Raw genomic sequence first — 20,991 nt, 5'->3', positions numbered from 1 at the left:
CTACAGGAGTGAGAACAAAAAGCCTTGAATTATAGAAGGAAAGGGAGAATTCTGTGGTGCTTTATTATTGTCTTGTAACTAGTAGGGGAGAGGAGATGTTTCCATTTCAAACTTATTGGGTCATTGAAATCAGGTACTATATTGCTCCTTTTAGAATGCTAAAATAGAAATTACGGCAACAGAGAGAACACTGCTGGGATTTTTCCTTGCGAAGATTCACAAAATTGACCCTGATGTTGTTGTGGTGAGTAGTTCTGAGACTTTGAGAGTTAAATTAAAGCATATTGTCAGTTGGTCAGCTTTGTTCTTTTTCTTTTGTCCTCTTAGAGGTTTTTTTAATGTTTCTCTTAGACTGCCTTAGGAATTGAATTTACTTATAAGACAGCAGGTATACTTTGATACAAAGATGATAGAGAATTTTCCCTGACAGCATTTTATGCATCCTATTATTTCCCGTAATATCTGAAATAGGCAGTATTTCCATAGTACCTGAAACAGATATGTTTTTCTTTACTCAGAAAGACAAAACACAACAAAAAACCCCTCATGATTTTCTAGAAAAATGGGAACTCTTGGTCTGTTTCAGTTCAGATGCTTATGTAATTTCTGTCACTGTTTAGATTGCGTTTCTGCTGTAAATAAAAATAGATAATCTATACAAATCCACAGAGTCTGAGCAAAGTTTTGTAATAAGCATTCTTGTGTTTTCTACTCTGTTGGCAGTGGAGGATTTACTATAATTACTCCTTTTCTTTTCGTTGTTGTGTTTAATTAATGTATAGTCCTGACTTTCATATGAAATTTTGAAGGCAATATGAAGTTGGTTATAAATCTGAAGCTGGCTGTATACAACTTGCTGTTCTTTTGTAGGTAAATATAACTAATTAAGGGGTAGGAATAGAATGAAATGAGCATCCAGATTCCTGATGTTTTCAGCTCACTGTGGCTGGTGTTGGGTATTTGCCCCACGAGCTGAGCTTCCTGGTGGTTATGGGAAGGAACAAGCCAGTGGTTTTAAATTGAAGATGCCAGTAGCAGGGGTGTGAGCGCTCTGATCCTAAAAGCAGTAGAGCCGTGTTAGTGCAGTTTAATATGTACCTGGTTTAATTATGCTGTTGAAAAACAGGCTTTATCAGTATAGGTAGGACCCATCCATCTGCTGTGGCTGTAATACTGCTGCTGATTGTAAAGAGCTGCTTCTATAGCACAGTGTTGCACTGCACAGGTCTATCTGGTGTGGTGAACCTGCCGTTCCGGGTGACTCAGCCACAGAGGCTCATGTTCATCAGGGAGGCATTTTGCTGCCAGCTGAGGTTACAGACCAGAGTCGTCAATGTCCTGCTTGTTCTTTAAACTTTGCAAATATTGCTGGAGTACTTTGATATGTAAATGTGGGTTGCAAGGTCTTCCAGACCACATTTAACAGCTGTGCCTGTTGTAGTATCAAAGGAAAAAAAAACCACATTATTTTGATATCAATATTGAGAATTTCATGAATGGAGAGAAAAGGAATGAATTGCTCATAGCTAGGTTTATATGCTGTATAAAGATTTTTTTTATTTTCCAGGAAGCTTTAAATCCTAATCTCTGGTATTTAAGCATAAGGCTGAATCATGTGTACTGTGTGCCAGTTATAGAGCTGATTTTGATATTTCGCTGAACAGCATTGTTAGTGTTAAGACTAATGAATGCTGATGGTAAACATTCTCTTAGCAAGCGCATTCTATGAGAGAGATAATGCCGTCAATTAGTTGGAAAAAAACACAAAGGTCAAGGGAATACTGAGTATGTGAAAGTAAGTCTTTCAATTTGCATTTGTTGTAACCTTTTTTTTTGTTGTTATTTTTGTCTGCCGCAAGGGTCATAATATTTATGGATTTGATCTGGAACTGCTGCTTCAAAGAATTCATGTGTGCAAAGTCCCTCACTGGTCCAAGATAGGTCGTCTGAGGAGGTCCAATATGCCAAAGCTTGGGGTAATAAGATTGGTCAAGTCTTTTAAGCCCCTTTATGTTGCATTTGATTAAAAATGAATTAATTTTGCAGAGAAATTGTAAATGTGATGCTGATGTATTTTGACTGTTGGTCAGGCTGGATTTCATGTGTCCCAGATCAGAATTGATGAGTGTTTATATGACTTGTAATGTAGTAATAAGCTAAACTAATTTTCAAGTTAGGCTAATTTAATTTACATATCTCAACTATGTGATGGTAATGACAGATTAATTGCAATAGTCTTTACTGTAACAGTCTTTGTCTGCTATAACTGTAAAATGAGAAAATATAATTTGGATTGATGGGTGAATCATCCCATAGAGAGCTGCTAAGTTAGTAATTCTGTAGTTCGTAGTGTGTATTTGTTCTGAGGACAATGTGTGAGGCTTGGAGTGTCGAAGTGCTGAATGTGGCCATGACTTTGCCTGTTGCTCTCCTTCCTAGAAACCAAGATGACTGTTTGTGTGTGGTTTGTTCTGTGACTTTTTTGTCCTGCTATTAGTACAAAAAATCTACTTGGAGGTAAAGCAAAATTCACACCTGTCTTCTTGTTGGGAGTATTCTAATTATTAAAGGAAAAAAAAATGGCATGACAGTTTAAGAATTAAGATCTAACTAGTAATGTAAGTTAAATATCTACTTTTTCATATCCACATACACTGAAAGATACCATGGATTCCTTCAGGGCACAATTACAAAACTTGGGTATTAGTGGTATTTAGTAGAGTATTGAGAGTGACCAACTGACTTGACTGAGACCTATAAGCCTATATTTTGGACAGATGTTCTTTGCTAATGTTTGTGTTTCATTTTATTTGGATTTTTCTCTCCCTGTGTGATATCCTTAAGGGTCGAGGAGGGTTTGCTGAAAGGAATGCTGCATGTGGTCGAATGATCTGTGATGTAGAAATTTCTGCTAAAGAATTAATTCGTTGCAAAAGTTACCATTTATCTGAACTGGTCCGTCAGATTTTGAAAATAGAAAAGATAGCAATTTTACCAGAGGAAATTCGAAATATGTACAGGTATGTTGCTGATCTGTGTTTTTAATACTTCACTGGAAAGTGGAGGAGCTATTTAGTTTCCTGCTATGCAGTTTCATCCTTGCTTAGTTGATTTGTTGTGGAGATGCAGACTTAGCATACTGGTATTTTAAAAATAAAATATTATCTTAACAGTATTTTATAATGTTTCAAGCTACTGGTATGTGGTGGCTTGTTACGTGTGAAGCAAATTGATTTGTGAGATCATTGGTTTAGATACCCTAAGAAGATCTGCAAGCCTGAGTTTTGCTTTTTAGGTGTGGGTTTGTTTTTTGTTTGTTCGGGGTTTTTTTTTTGTTTCTTTGGTTGGTTTTATTTTGTTTTGTTTTTTCCAACTAAAAGAGCTTGTTATGTAATTCACTACTGGTATGCTGCAGATGCCATATTCTGTGCAGCATATAGATCTCAAGTATTACAGAGTACATAGGAACCTGATTTTATTTTACTAGGCCATCTTGCTTCTTTTCCCAGTGATTCTCCTCACTTAATGTTTATGCTGGAAAACACCTGGACAGATGCCAAGTTCATTCTCCAGATCATGTGTGAGCTGAATGTTCTGCCACTGGCCCTTCAAATAACAAACATCTCTGGGAATGTCATGGTACGTTTTTATTACTCCCTTGCCCCACAAGTCCCACAAAACCAGCCCTGTGTTTTCTGTGTTTGACTAGCTAGTTTCAATTTGGAAACACTGTTGATAAGATATGATGCTGCAATTTTTATTTTTTTCTTTTGTGTCGAGTGTGAGAGTTGAATGATCTAGTCAAGTAAAAATGTAAAACTTCTGGAAGAATATCGCATTTGAGTTTTGTGCATGATGATGATACGGAATAATATTAATGCTAGGTTAACTTCTGAATATTTGAAAGAGGTTGCTTAGTCTGGTTTTGTATGTCAGTGTTTTCCATGCTTTGCTTTGAACTTTTTTTTTTTCTCTCTTGTCTATAGTCAAGGACAATGATGGGTGGACGATCTGAACGTAATGAGTTCTTGCTGCTTCATGCATTTTATGAAAAAGACTACATAGTCCCTGACAAACAAGTTTTTAAAAAACCTCTACAGAAACTGGTGGGTCCACTTTTTCTCTCTCTAAGTATTTTTATTAAAATCAAAAAAACTCATTCTTCTATTTTTAGCATATTGCCATTCTGTGAGAGCACAGAAACCCCAAATTTAGTTGAATTTTCTGATTCATTACAATTTTTTGTTGTTATTAACTTGAGAATATACAAATGTATGGTTTAAAGGGACAGTGCAACACCTTTTACATTCTGTCACATCTGTGGAAACTCAGCTACTCTTTTAGTTTAAAATTGAAATAAGCTAAGTACTTGGCTGTGTAGGGTTATCTTAAGAAGATAGTCTGTGTTGCTTAATAGGTGCATATTTGCCCTATGATTATTTTGCTGCTAGACAACATTTCAAGTATAATTCATAAGGTGATTTGAGAATGTGGGTAAAATATCCAAGGCTATTTTTAAAAGTACTCATTTGGATAATACCAGTGTAAATATTTTAATAGGAACATCTATATACTTGTTAGTAAACAAATTAATATTTAAGAATTTATTTGTATTTCACTGTATTTTTCTTTTTAGTATTACTTTTAAATAAGTTCAATAGCAATTTCCAAAGCAGTTAGTTATTTTGATTGTATAGCTTGGGCAAAAATACTTCTGGGTCATGAGTTGATTTTTTTTTTTTCTAGTGTTTACTTTTACAGCCATCCAGAAAATGCATATTAGTGCTATGTTGAATGACGACAGTTTCTTAAGGTCTTTGTAACCTCTTGCTATCAGTTTGTTCCTATAGGAGTTGATTTGAATGCTATTTTGACATGTAGAGAGCTTTAACAAGGATCATGGTGAAAACACCATGTTTTGCATGTATTTTAAAAGGAACTCTGTGCACTCGCTCCCAATTTCATATTTGATTTGCCAAAAATATCTCCTCCGACAGTATAGAAATCTTGGAGACTAGATAATTACTTTTTTTAAATACCAAATGTAGGTGGATGAAGATGAAGATTTTGAAGATCAGAATAAATCAAAGATAGGGAAAAAGAAGGCAGCATATGCTGGGGGCTTAGTCTTGGATCCCAAAGTTGGTAAGATATGGCAATTTTCTTTCCTTCTATGCAATTAGAGACAGGTAGGTTATATTAATGCAATGCAAATTGGATTGAGCCTCATCTGTGTTTCTTGTGGGAGTTTAGTGTGGTGGTTTGGGAAAGGGTTGTTGCATACAAGAAAATTCCCAACATTGTCAAATTCCTTATCCTTGGGAATTTCCATTTATTTTTCTTAGCTTTTTGTGAGATTATGGTCTTATGAGGAATTAGGACTGTCTGTCTGTATCGCTTTCTAATGGACACATAAGTTTTCTTTCAGTTTCTCCTCTATGTGGGGAAAACTGTACAAGTGTCCTATAGTAACACAGAAGCTATCTGTTCAGCTCTGGTGAGTTAATGGAGTTGGATCGTTCCACTTCTGACAGATTCCTATAATGGGTAGCGGGGCATTTCAAAAGCTACTTTAAGGGAAGCATGCTACAATGTATTACTGTCACTTAAATATTACTTGTGGAGTTTGATGAAGTCCTTACGTGGACTGAGTAATTCTGACTTTTATTTTAAACTCTGTTTTAGGGTTTTATGACAAGTTTATTTTGCTTCTCGACTTCAACAGCTTGTACCCATCGATTATTCAAGAGTTTAACATCTGCTTTACCACAGTGCAGAGGCTGTCATCAGAAGCACAGAAAAGGGCAGAGGTTTGTGTGCTTTAACTTGTGACTTAAGTTACACTGTCTTGTCTTCAGTGTGTTTTCTGTGAATCAGCTTTTAAAGAAATTGTTCTTTTTCACTGTTTAATGTGTTTTGTTTCCTTTTTTCCCATCTGACACTTAAAAAAGTGATTCTTGTTTAAAGATTCAGCATAGTAAGTTTTGATTTGGGACCTTTTGTGTATGATATGTCTGTCATCTTCCTTTCAGTAATATGACAAGGTTACCCACCTAACTGATCAAGGGAAGGCAGTTGATGTGATCTTTTTTGATTTCAGTAAAGCCTTTGATACTGTCTCTCACAGTATCCTCCTGGACAAGATATCCAGCTTACAGCTGGGTAAACAAACACACAGTGCACTGGGTGAGCAACTGGCTGATGGGCTGGGCTCAAAGGGTTCTAGTAGATTGGGTTATGTTGAGTAGGTGACCAGTCCCTAGTGAGGTTCTGCAGGGATCCATCTTAGGGACAGTGCTCTTCAATGTTTTTATAAATGACTTGTACTCAGGACTTGAGGGAATACTAAGGAAGCTCGTCAGTGACACAAAACTGGGAGGAGCAAACTGGGAGGCCCCGCAGAGGGATCTAAATAATTTGGAGAACTGGACAATCACCAGCTGCATGAAGTTCAACAAAGGCAAGTGCTGGATTTTGCACCTGGGACATGGCAACCTTGGTTGTACATAGAGACTGGGGAACGAAATGCTGGAATGCAGCTCTGCGGAGAGGGATCTGGGGCTTCTGGTCAACAGCAAGCTGAACACGAGCCAACAGTGCCCTGGCAGCCAAGAGGGCCACCCACGTCCTGGGTGCATCCAGCACAGCATTGCCAGCCGGGCAAGGGAGGTGATTGTCCCAGTCTGCTCTGCGCTGCTGCGGCCTCACCTGGAGCACTGTGTGCAGTTCTGGGAAACACAGGATAAAAAAGATAATAACCTTATAGAGAGTGTCCAGAAGAGGGCTATGAAGTTGGTGAAGGATTTGCAGAGGAAGCTGTATGAGGAGCAGCTAAAGTCACTTGGTTTGTTCAGCCTGGAGAAGAGGAGACTGAGGGGAGACCTCATGGCGGTTACAGCTTCCTCACAAGGGGAAGAGGAGGGGCAGGTGCTGATCTCTTCTCTCTGGTGACCAGTGACAGAACCTGAGGGAATGGCATGAAGATGTGCCAGGGGGGGTTTAGGTTGGACATTAGGAAAAGGTTCTTCCCCCAGAGGGTGGTGGAGCACTGGAACAGTCTCCCCGGGGAGGTGTCACGGCCCCAAGCCTGGCGGTGTTCAAGAAGAGACTGGACAACGCCCTCAGACACATGGTGTGAACTGTGGGGTTGTCCTATGCAAGGACAGGAGTTGGATTCGATGATCCTTGTGGGTCCCTTCCAATTCAGGACATTCTATGATTCTGCTCTTTTAGAATCTTGGTAATGTCTCTCCCATCTAAATAAAATCTTTGTATTCTTACGAAACAAGGTTTTTAAGTGAGGCTTTGTTGGCCCTTTTCAGACCCAGATCCTCCTGGCAATTTCTAAGCTCCTTGACGAATTTCATCCTAACTTGGTAGAGGCTTTCTAAAGTAAAGTTGCCACAGAATTAATGCAAACATACCTGAATGAGGGAGACACAAGTCCCATGCTTCTGCCGGATGGAAAGAATGCAATATGAGCTCAACCCTTATGAGCAGCAAAACTGTGTCTTTGGCATGTGTGTCAGGGAGTGATACTGTGACTATATCAGCTGTGAGACCAGAGACCAGTTTTACAGAAATTAATGTTGTTTAATACAGCATTAACCTGTATTAAACACATCTGGGAAACCTCCTGAAGATGTAGTTCCATGTACTGTTTTCTTAGCAGCTGTGTTGGCCATGGCTTATCCATGACAGCTTATTCTCCTTTCCTCAGCTGTGCCGGCACACTTGTCAGTGGAGCTGTGCTGTAAACTGAATCAGTGAGCTGGTCAGGTCTCAAGGTTAAACCTCAGGCTTTTATTTTTAACTGGTATCAGCTCACAGGTTGGAATTAGTGTGTTGTGCCTAAGTAGTTATGGGACAAAGTCCCACAACAACCGAAATACTAGTACCATAGCAGAAATGAGGAAAAAGTATGTGGAACTCCATCAGTAAGTTCTTCCAAACTCCTGTGGATTTACCCCTTTCCTAGGTGTGCTTCAGGCTGAAGCAGCTCATTTTGATTTCTATTAGGGTATATATTCAGTCAGGTTTTGGTGTCATTTCTTGTTATGGTTCTTCCCAGACTGCTTTACTAAACTTGCCAACTTCATAGTGTCTCTGTTGCCCTTTCTTTGTATATTTGTCTCTTCCATTGTGCTTGAAATTTCTTCCCGTTTTTGCTAAGCAAGCATTTCTGTAGTTATGCTAACAAGAGAAATGTATGCTTTCTGTTAGGTTATTGCTTTGCTATAATCAGGAGTTGCTTGGAGTGGAATTTGCATTCTGTTGTTACTGTTGATTTCTCTTTTGTCAGTTATCTTATTCAAAGTATCAGTTCCACAGAGCATGTGCTCCATTTTAGGTCTGAACAGCAAGAATACTTATGCAGTAATAAAAAAAGGATTTTTTTTCAACATGGAAATAATAATTTGTGTGTCTGCTTTTCTTTATATTTGTATATCTATCCAAGAGTTAGAGAGTGTTTTATTTATGTGGATTTACATACATATATATATATATAAACCACACACACATACCTTGAAAAGAAAAAAGAGTCTTCCTGCTACTGGTCCATGTCTGTCTTGGGTTTCTCGCAGAGAGAGGCAGGCTTACTCTCCGTCCACTAACAGGGAGTAGGTAATATAGTTAAATAACACAAAAAAGCACTAATACTTCTTGTTTTAAACTGTGCTTTGGGTGCTCTGCAGGAATAGATATAAGCTGTGGTTTGGTGTGGGCTTTTTTGTTTGTTTGCTTGTTTTTTCCCCCTCTCCCCCCCGCCCTCCCCTCCCCAGCTTTTCACATAACACATTAAAATCTAATATTCAAGCAAAAAATGGTAACCAGTGGTGATCATTTGACAGGTGAATGAAGAGGAAGAAATTCCAGAGCTTCCGGACCCATCCCTGGGAATGGGAATTTTGCCTAAAGAAATCAGGAAACTGGTGGAGAGAAGGCGCCAAGTTAAGCAGTTAATGAAGCAGCCAGATTTAAATCCTGACCTTTATTTACAGGTGTGTTTCATAGAACTCCTTTGATTTTCCTCCTGCTCCCCTTAAGTGCCCTGATCAGCCTTGCAGAATAGGGATGATTAGTAGTGAGCAGTGATTGTAATGTGCTTTACTCGTAGCCCATCATTGCTGCAGACTATATAAAATGCTGTGAATGTAATTGTGAACATTAAGTTCTGTTCTCTGTTGGCTATGGTTGCATCATTTTTGTTGGTTGTGTTTCTTTTCAGTATGATATCAGACAGAAAGCTTTGAAACTCACTGCTAACAGCATGTATGGCTGCCTGGGATTTTCCTACAGCAGATTCTATGCCAAGCCTTTGGCTGCTTTGGTGACACATAAAGGGAGAGAGGTAAGATACTAAACAGGTTATACATGCATGTAAAAAGGATGGATGCAAGCCACCTGCTTTTTCAATGAATAGGAGAATGGTCTTGTTTTTGAACCTGTTTTTGGTTTCACAACTGTAGTTTTAATCTTATTGTACTGGAGAAGTTGGAAAAAAAGTGAAACTGATGTCTAGAAAAGAATCAGTTAAATGTCTCAGTACAAGTTGAAGCTTTAGCTAGAGCCTTATTTTGAATTAAACTGCTTAGTTTGAGTGGTCCAGATTATGGTGACAAAAAAAATCAAGGCTGCTTTCACATTTTCTGTGAATTTCCAGTTCTACTTGATGGATTAGTCTTTGATTAGGTGGTATGCTTCAGCTGTGGATGGGCTTGTCTTTGGCCAGGCTGTCCTGTGCCCTGGTATGTTGAGTTCCTGAAACCCTGAAGTTTGTGGCAGGGCTAATTAATCACAGGATGAAAATGAATTATGTGTCAGGGCCTTATTTTCAGAAACTTTTTGTTTGTTCCTTAAAATAAAGCTTGCATTAGGCTCAAGAAACCAGGTTTTAAGGGTTTCTGTTAACTTTACAGGCAAAACTACTCTTATTGATTAGGATAGCAGCTGAATGCAGACCACATTGGTTTGCTCCCAGTGGGGAAAATAAGCATTAAAGATTCAAAACGTACCACTGATACACAGTATCTTAAAACACATACTTTTCATGATGCTTCTTATTAGTTCTTTGTAGAGAGATATATCTCTTTATATAGAGAATACCAAGCAGGAATCTGCAGCGGTGCCAGGAACAGAGGTGACAGGATGACGGGTCAGCCTTTTAGTTGAGAATGGAGATGTCTGAGTTCACATCTGTGTTTAGAGGTATGTACTCCATGTGATGTGAGGGCACAGCTCTCCTTGCTGTGGACCACCCGCTGCATGGAAGGTCCATGTACAGCCCTGAGCTCATGTGCATAAGGGCATTTTGTTTCTGAGGAGGCATCTTTGTTTTTAAAAGTCTTCACATCTAAACAGTTCTCCAGAGACACCCCCACGTTTGCTGTCCTCTTAATTTATGTAACCAGTACATTTAAGCTCACTAGGAAATAATTTCCAGCTTTGATGACTGTAAATGTGCTACATGTTCATGTGAATTCAAAAGTTAATGTTTCCTCTGAGGAAGTGATATCTTTTATTGTTTTAAGAGTCTGATGTATTTATGTACAAGGTTGATATGAAAAGCAGCTGAGTATCATAGCTTTGTATTTTCTACCAGTATTTCACGAGTCATGAATTTGACTATTTTTTTTTTTTTAAATGATCTCCATTAGTCATATGGAGCACCTGTCACAAACTGGGTATTGTATGGATACTTGAGCTTTTGGCTGCTGTTGAGGGGAAAAATACTTTTTGATTGCACATACAGTTTGTCAGGTGTTTCTGACTTATGAGACAGTGGCACATGAAATTCTGGTGTTCCTGCATTATGTTCCAAAGTGATGGTGAAATGGGAAAATCCTAAATAGGTGATACAGGATGTGATAGGGAGCACTTGGAGACACTTTCTCTTACATAGTTGATTTTTGATTGGAAAGGATTTCTTACCTCTTAAATTCTGGTGGTATTAGAGCTTGGCTTGCTTCTGCTGAGCCCTTGTACACATTTGCATCCCCAGTTTTGTAGTTGCTCTGAGTTTGGGGAAAAACTTAATACTGTGGTACAGTGTTGCCTGAATGTGTTGTACCCAGTGTGGGTCAAAAAGTTCCTCTATCAACTGGAGCTGCTGGGAGCGTGGCAGGGAGATGCCAGTGAAAGTCTGGGGGAACTGGTCTGTGTCTGGCAGCACTAGCACTGAGCTCAGTGGGGCATTGCTGTTTCTGGAGGTCTCTTCTGTGCAGTGCAGCACCCCCTGTAGAGCTAAAACTGTCTTATTTTTTCCCCATTCCTTGAGGTAGATTAATATTCATTACTCTAGATACTGTGGAGATAACAAACTTTTGAAAATATGAGAATTTTTCAGGATGATGTGTAATTCTGGGTTTCTAAGTATAGCAGATTCTGATGAAATATACTGTGTATGCCCTGTTCTGAAAAACTGCATTTTTAGGTAGGCAGTCAGTAGATAGTTACGGCTTTATTAGTTCCTTATTTCTTGAGTAGTGGTTTTTGCCATAGAAAATGACACAAGAGAACACCTTAGTTTTGTGTGTGGTTTATTTAAGTTTAAATATTTAATCTGGAAAAATACTACCTTAACATTTTAATTAGTCTTTCTATTTATAGGTTTCCTATTGCCATGAAGTGCTAATATAAAAGAGGTGAATGTTAAGTATCAGGAAATTTGGGTTCTCTATATGGAAAGGTTAATTAAAAATAACTATCACGGAAAAATGTTACTGGTCTAATTTTAAATGGCCTTTTGTGATGATAAGTAATTGATACCTTTTTTTTCACTGTTGTGGAGGAGACCTGAGTAAATGCAGGTAGGCTTGTAGATGTCTAAGTGGAGAGAATACCGTGTGGGATGAAAACTGAACTTAATATTTGCACTAACACAATTAGAGTTCAATTTTAAGTCTTAGCAGAATAATTGAAAGTGGCTAATATATGTATTTCAAGTTGAAGAAGTTCTTGAAGCTCGTCATAGCATTACGTTTTGAAGTAGCAGAGAGAAGAATGAGTTTTGAAGACTTTGGTAAATTGCTGCTTTCCAATTGTGTGGGTGAAGTACTTCTCACTGAAGCATTAGGATGACCAAGTATGACCTGCAGTTTGGCAATGTCAATTTGCTAGAAGTAGTGGAGCTGTCATTGGGTTCCTTAGGTTGCCTAAAATTTCTTGTTGTTACACATTGGCAAATAAAAACTTGTTTATAACTGTTCTGGTGTTTAACATGTTCATTCGGGGGGCAGAAGCATTAAATACATTGTGAGAAGGCCATTTATAAAGCCAGATCAGAGTGCTAGGACAGAGTGTAATCTGTGAGGTTGGATCTTTTCAGTCAGTCTTAGCGAGATAGGAACTAGTGCTTGAGCTTTATTATCTTAAGACAGGCAGTAGAAGTGTAACAAAGCCTTACAACTCTGGGCATATGTCGGCTGGATCCAGCAGAGAGGTTAGTGTGTGTAGTTCTGGTGAAGGAGGTGCAATTTATGTGGATAGGGTGGCAGTGGTGGTGAGTTTTCACTAGATGGCGATAGAGACCTTGAGATCATTAATCAATTAAGAGTTTCATTTTTGTCACAAAGTGTTTTAAACGTTGACTATTAGGATTTTTCAAACAAATCTTCCTTGTTTATTTGTTTTCATTTGTGGGTGATATCTAGCAGGGAAGTTGGGCCATTTAAGTGTGAAGTTGTCAAAATTTAGTGTATCATTATCACAGGTAGAGTGGTTGAGTTCTGGTGTATTTTGGAAGAAAAAAAGGGCAAAAATTTGGGGTGGGAGGAAGTAAAAACTACAACTCAGATCTGTTGGACCTCTTTGGAAAATGTGAATGTTTTCCTGTTTTGAGTATTAGAAATGCATCAGTTCTTGTTCTCACAACGAACAATTTAAAAAATCTCTATTTGCAATCCAAATGTTACATTATTGATCTGGAATGTGTCAGAAAGATTCCTGGACTTTCTCCCCCTGTGCCCCTCCCTTCCAGTGTTACTAAGCATTTGCTTGGACATTGCTCTTGTGGTAACTACAGCAGTTGCTTGCATGGAAAAGTAATAGGAAAATATTTAATATATTTTTAGCTGTCCTTTAATGTAATTTAACAACTGGAAACAAGATGAGTCGGTGTTGTACAACCAGCCAGCTCTGCACTAGCAGGCAGCGTGAGGTCATGCCTTTCTTGCCTCTTTAAAGGACAAGGCTTTTGATGAAGTGTCAGTTGTCTGATTTCCCAAATGTGCAATGCCCTCTACTGCAGGATTTTCCTGCAGGACAGCAAAGTTGTTGAGAGAATTTTGTCTGCAGGCAGCTTGGTTGCTAATGGCCATCACTCAAAGCTGAGGCCTTTTCTAGGTATTTGCTTGTTTACATGTTGTTTTTCGTTGTTGCATATTTTTGCCCAAGCAGGTGTGAAACCTGCCTTTGGATTGAAAATAACACATTTGCTATTTTCAGCAGTACTAACAGGTAGATCTGGTGTTACAGTATGCAAAATAAAAGGGGGAAAGAGGCAGTTGGGTTAATTCCAACTTTCTCATTCAGATCCTTTAGATACATTCTCAATTAATAATTAGTTTAAGGCCCTGGCAGTCAAAAGGAAAGAATAAAAGCATGTTATTGCTGCAGTCTGAGAAAAGAATGGATGAGGGAGGAGAAAGATGAAGTGGAGAAAGATGAGCTCATTTAAAAAAAAATTAAACAAGGGTAGGTAAGCAGGTTAATGGCCTTCTGTTGTAGCTGTCTTCTGTAAAAAATCCAGGCTTTTTTTTTTTTTTTTTTTTTTTTGAGAGACAGAGAAAATCTCAGACACCTGTTTCTTCCATGTTGTAGTATGGGAGAAGAGGGTTTGTTAAAGGAGGAAAAGGAGCCTCCTGAAGTCTCACGTAAGCATGCTGCTAAATTAAAACAGGCATTGCAACATCAATATAACGTTTTTGGAAGACACGGAACTTGATGGCAAAAGGCTAGGCGAAGAGTTTCTTAATTACTTTTAAATATGAAAGTGGCAAACTGAAATCTTGTGAGAAATAGTGCTAAATTGTTGCAGTGTCCCTAAATGGAAACTGTTGGGGTCAAACCAGTTGTCACTGTTGTTAAATTTATCATTATGTATGCAATTGTGAGCCAGTGAAAAAGCTATGCATGTTAATCTGCATGCTAATATCCAAAATGAGTTAGAATAAACATTTCAAGGGAGAGGCTGCTTACAATCTGAAAATGCAAACTGAGTACCAAATAGTAGAAAAATTATGGAACATCTTAACATTCGTTGAAATGAAATGTTATTATTGTTAGTCAAGTGCATGAGATGACATCTGGTCTGATAAAGACTTTTGCATCTCCAGGGAAAGGAAATGAAACATTTCAATTAAGAAGAATGGCCAGAATATTTTGGGTGAGAAGGAAATTAGCCTGGAGGAAAACATCTTATTTTATTTTGGGTTGTGTAGGATTTTTTTTTTCACTGGACAGAAAGGTTTTATTTAATGGATATTTGTCAAGAAATATATAAGAAGATTGATCAGTTTCAGACTGATTGTATAGCAAATCAGATGAATAGAGAGACTTTCTTTTTCTTAACTGCTTATTGTAAGATTTTGTCCCTCGCTTCCTGACTGCAGATTTCTCTGGGTAGGTTATAGCAATTGCGTGGCCCCATGGTGAGTTGGATCAGCCTAGTGATCTGAGTTGGAAACTAACTCTAGAGGAAGACCAGATTGATTTTTGTTGGATCAATGACTCAATGATTCACTGCATGATTTTAGAGCTGGCAGAAAGGAGGTTGGAAAGTGGGGGCAGATCCAGTATGAGATATAAGGGGTCAGGCCTGACCAGCCTTTTTCTCAGCTCATACCTGACTGTGAAACCGTAGGGTTGGTGTTAATGGGACGAACAGGTTGGGGTTTTGTTTGGTTGTTGTTTTTCTTCTTCTGTACTTTTGTTTTTTTCTTATGCTTTCCTGTCTTCTGGTTTGTTCCTGTCTTGCCAAAAGACACAGATTTTGCCTGAGTGTTTCCTTAACCTGACTGCCTTGGGAACAACAAAATTTTGGTAAAACTGAAAATTAGGTTGCTGGAAGACATTCTTTGTATCTGAAATGTAACGGTGTGTCCCCTTGTAGAAGACATATGTGTTGCGTAGAGGGCTGATACCTCAGGATCAGGAGAGGTGGAAATATCTCCACGCATCCACTGGTAACAGGAGAGACTCTCGGGTGTGCAGTAGAATATTGGGAAATACACTTGAATCCTGCAGCCCCTGAAGTGTGATGTGCTTCAGCATTAGCATACCTGAAGAAATCCTTTAATCCTGCCTAGAATACTGTAGGGATTATGAAATTCAAAATATGGAGGTCCTGTCCTGGTTCTCTTCTTCAAATACTGGCATAGAAATGCCTCATGAAAGGGAGATACAGGAGCACTGGAGCTTCACCATAAAGGTGAGAGATTTTGCAATATCACAACAACATTCGTAAACTGCTTAGGTTCTTTAAAAAAAGAACTTCATTTTTCAATACCTACTGTTCAGGTTGGAAGAATACAAATGCTAACTGCTGTCTTAATATTTTTCTCTAGCCTACATATTTGTTAGCATGACAGGTCTTTGCAGTACACATTTTCTCAGTTTGTTAGTAGCTTGACGTAAAATATTTTTGGTTTTGAGACTTAACAGAAATTGATCTTCAGGGTGTTGTTGCCTCACTCAGTTTGCCTCACACTTTCATCTTAAATTTGATGTTGACTTGTTCTAGAAACTATGGGTTTGGATACTTAGATGGTAATAAAGTTTTCAAAATAAAAGAGCCTTCAAATTAGGAGGAAAAATACCGCTTTCCTTTTCAAGCACTATTCCCAAGAGTATAGAAGAATGATCTAACTGAAGTGTCTGTCTCCCACAAGACTTAAATAAATATTCATACCATCCTTCAAAGATATGACACCTTGATCTCATAATCAAAAAGTTTCATATATTTCCTGGGAATGTTGCCCACTGTGCAAAAGCTCACTATTGCACAAGAGACTGTTTTAGAAGCTTTTTGCTCGATCCCCAATTACATGGTCTATTCTTTATCATCTTGGATGAATACTCATTTGATCCTATTAGGTCTGCTGTTCTTGGGTGATGATTTAAGGGTGGCGATGATCCTACATATAGGGAGAGGCTGAGAACTGGATTTCTTCAGTTTGGAGAAAAAAATATAAGGGCAGAATTAACTGTGGTCTTCAACAACCTAATTGGGGCTATCAAGGACAAGTCAGGCTCTTACTGGAGATGCACAGCCCTGTACCAGGCAGGGACAGCCCTGTCTTGGGCAGGAGATTGGGTTAGATGATGTTTCAGAGATCCCTTTGGACCAAAATTGGTTTATGATCATCAGTTTAAAAGTTTGTTTAATTTGCACTCAGGTGTACTGCCAAGGTCAGCTAGATACAACAGATATAAGAGAAGCAACTTGTCATTTGAAGTGAAGAAAACTGGCAGGATGAAGGTATTTCAGCAGTGATACTTGTCTTACCAGGCTGTTTGGTTTCAAAGCTGAAAAAAAAAAAAATCTTTACACAGAGTACTTTGAATGCAGGTTTTGCTGTATAGATCAAGTTGTGTGGTCTCTTGCATGTATGTCCTTTCGCTGGACCTGTGTCAAAATTAATTGGCTTAATTTAGAAGATAAGCATGAACAACTTATGCTATTTTCAGCATCGAAATATACTTATGAGATAGAGGAAATGGTTTGTTCAAAACAAGATTTATTTATCTGTGGAAGGTGGACTGTCTCTACTCCTTCAGGTATAATGCCTTGTAAGGATACCAGAGATCTTGGTGGGCAACATCAAGAATTCTGCTTGAGACAAAGGATTTTTGAGAAGTAGATGTAATTTAATGAGCTGGGGCATACCTGATGCAGATCTCTTGACATAAACAAGTTAGAAGCAAGGAAAACTGTAAGGCATTTAGCCTAAGCTAATTTGTTCAGACTTTCTTTCTAGTACAAAGAGGGCGGTGTCAAAGCTGGATGAAATAAATCTCGCCAAATTTTACAGTGTGATAGATGATTGAAAGGCATGTGAAAGCTTAACTTACACTTGCTCTCTGTGCTTTCCTTCCAGTGGTTATACATAATGTGATGCAGGAGATGCTGCTGTTAGTAGTGATGTCTTTAGCTTCAGGCTATGCCCTTTGTCAAACTTGCTGGATAAGGTTTCAGAGAGTAGAATTAAATTATATATGTTGATATCTGCTCTACAATGTGATACTCTGTGCTTTTGCTGATTTGAGCCGCTAGAAACAGTTGCTCCATAAAATCCTATTTCAAGACCTGGATTAGTCAAAAAAAAAATTTTAGAAATAAGACAGTTCCATTTACCATTCAGATTAAGTACTTTGTTTTTGTATGTTCTGACAGACTTTTAAAAAAGCAATAAGCAGTTTTTTAGGTTGTTGGGGTGGGAAGTAGTTCCCATTTGTCACCGAAATGCAGTGCTCGTCAAGCAGCGCTCATCAAAAACGGAGAATGTTGGAACGACATTTGAACCTTACTGTGGGGATTAGTCTCTGGCAGTCATTTCTATTTGAGCTCGTGCTAGTCTTGGTGATTACATGAGACTGGAGGAACTTTGGAAATTTGGATAATGGTGGTTAGTAAACCCTTTTTTTTAATTTTTTTAATTTTTTTTTTAAAAAGGTTCTCCTTTGACATGTAGCCTTTATGAATTATGGTTCCTGGTTCCTGCTGAGGTAGGAGCAGCCAGCCATAGCCAAGCAGGTGCATGACTGATTCATCTCAGATTGATCATGCCATGTTAAGTTAATGCTTTATTTCTAATTACCTGCCATGTTTATGAAACAGACCAGAAATTGGAGAGTTTAAGCTATTGGAAGTTGTCAGATAAGTAGGACTGTGTAATAATCTGCTTTGCTGAAATTCAGGGCCTTGTTTTCTGAAATGCCTGCGTAAGAAGGGTTTCTATGATAGAGATCTGGAAGACAAATATATTTTTTATTTTATCCAAGGGAAGCAAAACTGCAGAACAGTTGCCAGAGAGAAGGATGACTGTGGCAAAGTAATCGCTCAATAGATGGGCTGTTTTGCCCTTCAGTTTGGTACTTCGAATTGTTTTGTGTGCCATTTCATTCTATTAGGCAATACCACAGTTGGCACACTAATACTTTATTTTCTGTTTTCTTTGACTGACTTCAGCGCAAAGAATGTTTTCAGTGTTAACTTCATTCTTCTTCTTGGATGCTTTTTTATTTTATTGGGATATCAAGCTGTCACAGGCTTTGTGCTGTAATTTGGAATTGGCATATGGAAGACTGCCACAAAACCTCAGGGATGTCACAGCCCTGTGTTCAAGTGTATCACAGCCTTCTCATTGGTTTTGCTCTGGTTGGAATTTTACTTGTTGAATCTAGAACCCCCTTGGCTGTACCCTTTGATTTTTGACCAATCCAGATGTAAGTCAAGGGCAACTTCTTTTGGTTTTCAGGTAACCTCCTTAACTTCTCCCATTTCTCCTCCTCATCTCCCTCAGAACTAAGCATCATCAGTGTCTTTGAACTTAGGCAAATACTATTTTTGTATTTGCTCAGAAATCTGTTGGTTTCTTTAAATCATAATAGCTCCTCTGCCTTGGATGTTTTAATGTGTATCGTACCTAGCTTTTTTGGTTCAATGCGTAACTTCATATTTTTCAGCTTAGAGTTAAAAGTAGTCATCCTGGAGCTAAAGAAAAATCAATGAAAAGCCTGTACTTAGACTGAGAACCCCTGCAGAAAGCTTTGATTAGAGAAAAGCTTTAGATCTGACTCTTATACACAATTGTCCATCAGGTGGTCAGTCATTTTGGCATGTACTACTGTATACCACAGATGCTAGAGATGGAAAAAGGCCTATTACGTCATGTAGTTCATCTTCCAAAGTATGTATATAGTTACTTCAGTGGAGACACAACTCTTCTGGATTTTTGGTGGTTTTTTTGTTGTTGTTGAAGACTGTTGTCCTTCAAGAAGCCACTTCTAATTTTAATTTTGCTCCGGTTTTTGAGCTGATTGCTTTTTTGTGATCGCTAATTTTTAACAGATTTAAAGACGGAAGACAAGCTTGCCTTCAGTAGGAATGTGTTAATTGACAGGTGTCCTGAAGTTCCACGTTCTTGGCAGTGATCCAGGATGACAGAGCAGTAATGATTTGGAAACTGCCGTTCCTTTCTGATGAAAGGATTGGAGGAAATCTGTGAAGTTATTAACTACTACTTGCTTCTAGCAGATTGTGAGAAGATCATTATGGTGTCTAATTAGTTGAGATTACCTCCTTTATGCAGAATGTTTGGGGTTTTTTTTAATTCCTTTACATGCTGTCTTATGGCTCACCATTTATTTTTTTTTATCTTCTCTTTAATGTTCTGGATGGTTACTCTGAGGATTTGAGTAAGGGATCATGTTCCTGTCTCTGTGTGGTGTAATTAGTACAGCTATTTAAATGTTATCTGGAACCCATTTACCCTATCTGTCAGTTGCTGCTTAATTCAGTGAAAATGCTTTTATGTAAATCACAGAACAATACTTCTGACTTGTAACAAGATTGGGCTGAATTTAGGGGACTGAAACACTTCATCCTGGAATAAAAATGTCTTGCTGAATCAAGAGTAGAAGATTATAAAAGCTACCATTTTATAAAAGTGTATTATGCTGACATATGTATATGTATAAATTGAATTAGCTGCGGTACTCCTACAGTGGGAAACTTCCCACTGATTCTAAAAAATACAAGGAAACGCTGGCACACATGAAATTTTCCTCCCATTTTGCATGCTATTTGTTAAGTTGGACCGATGTTCCTCTATTTGCAGTAGGCTACTATTTCTGCATTTCTCTAAGAGCAGCCCTTTAGCTGGTCTGAGAATATTTGGAATTAATGCTGGATGGGGAGAGGGGCAGATGCTTTGCTTTTACTTCTTTCCAAGTAATTTCTTAATGAAAATGGTTCCTTCTATGACTAGGAGATATTTGTACTTTATAGGGATCTAGTGGCATTCTTAATGTTTTTGATGGCTCTTAAGCTTCTGTGGAAGATTCTATCTTAATCTGAGTTTATTTTATAACCACATAACAAATGTGAGGGTTTTTTTCTTCCATTCAAATAAAAACAACTCTCCCTTTCCCCCCACCCTCTTTTAGCATACAGACCTTTGGCCATCTGATTATTTGGTAGTGGATTTTGAACTTTGATTTGATAATTCAAATATTTAAAGAAAATAATTATGAAAGTCTCTCATCTTTCGTATATGAGTGAATCATCTAGTTTTGTTTGGGTTTTTTGCCAGAAAGATGGGCTTCTGACATGCTGACCAAGGGAAGGTTAATAAATGTGGCTTTTGTTTGTGTCTCTCAGTTTTCAGCCTGGAGTGTAAGCTTGTGTCACTTTGTCATAAATACTGTGTTAAATTACAGCAATTTTTTTTAAGAAACTGTTTGATTTTTTGCCAGGGATTCCTGAGCCATCTAGTAATAGTTTCAGGGATCCTATTCCTTCTCTGAAATGAGTGCCAATTTTGGACTGTGCAGCTGTCCCAGTTTCCTTTTCATTAATTTTCACTGTAGGAATGAATGTTTGTTGTCTGACATTTATTATATTAGCTTATTTAAAGTCGGTTATTTCCTTCCCCACATGGTTCTTCACTTTTTTCTTTTTTTTTTTTTTTTTTTCCTTAAAATGGAAAAAGGAATAGATCTGCCAGAGGAGATCTTGATGGTAAAGCAGTATTAAGTGGCATTTATTTGACTATTCCAGAAATGATCCTTCTGTTATTCCATACAGTACCGCATAGCTTTTGACTCAGCTGGTCTGCATAATGGGGAGAGCCTCCTTGCTAAGCCAAGCAACTCCTTTTTGCTTCAAAGAGCATGTGAGGCATGCGTGGTAGTAGATTATCACAATTATCAAGTATCAGGACTGACTTAGTATTTGTCCCTGGCCTTTTCCATCTTAACTTAAGGAAA

At 38.2% G+C, this 20,991-nt stretch overlaps 1 protein-coding gene and 1 non-coding gene across 2 annotated transcripts in view; both read left to right on the top strand.

Moving 5' to 3' along the window:
- The window catches only part of POLA1 (DNA polymerase alpha 1, catalytic subunit), a 203,162-nt gene that overhangs the window by 27,346 nt on the left and 154,825 nt on the right, over window positions 1-20,991 (top strand). Inside the window, exons 18-26 of the mRNA XM_065859431.2 lie at window positions 155-244; window positions 1,860-1,976; window positions 2,845-3,020; window positions 3,510-3,639; window positions 3,987-4,106; window positions 5,049-5,145; window positions 5,686-5,810; window positions 8,853-9,002; window positions 9,230-9,352. Coding sequence (XP_065715503.1) covers window positions 155-244; window positions 1,860-1,976; window positions 2,845-3,020; window positions 3,510-3,639; window positions 3,987-4,106; window positions 5,049-5,145; window positions 5,686-5,810; window positions 8,853-9,002; window positions 9,230-9,352 — 1,128 coding nt within the window. The remainder of the gene's footprint in view (window positions 1-154; window positions 245-1,859; window positions 1,977-2,844; window positions 3,021-3,509; window positions 3,640-3,986; window positions 4,107-5,048; window positions 5,146-5,685; window positions 5,811-8,852; window positions 9,003-9,229; window positions 9,353-20,991) is intronic.
- LOC136097412 (small Cajal body-specific RNA 24) lies at window positions 5,406-5,536 on the top strand. Its single transcript, XR_010650801.1, has one exon. It is a non-coding gene; the product is annotated as a small Cajal body-specific RNA 24 (non-coding RNA).

Source organism: Patagioenas fasciata, chromosome 1, assembly GCF_037038585.1.
Source record: "Patagioenas fasciata isolate bPatFas1 chromosome 1, bPatFas1.hap1, whole genome shotgun sequence".
In the NCBI taxonomy this organism is placed as follows: Eukaryota; Metazoa; Chordata; class Aves; order Columbiformes; family Columbidae; genus Patagioenas; species Patagioenas fasciata.
The sequence above is the reverse complement of the archived record's forward strand: the minus strand, read 5'-3'. Positions and strand labels throughout refer to the sequence as shown.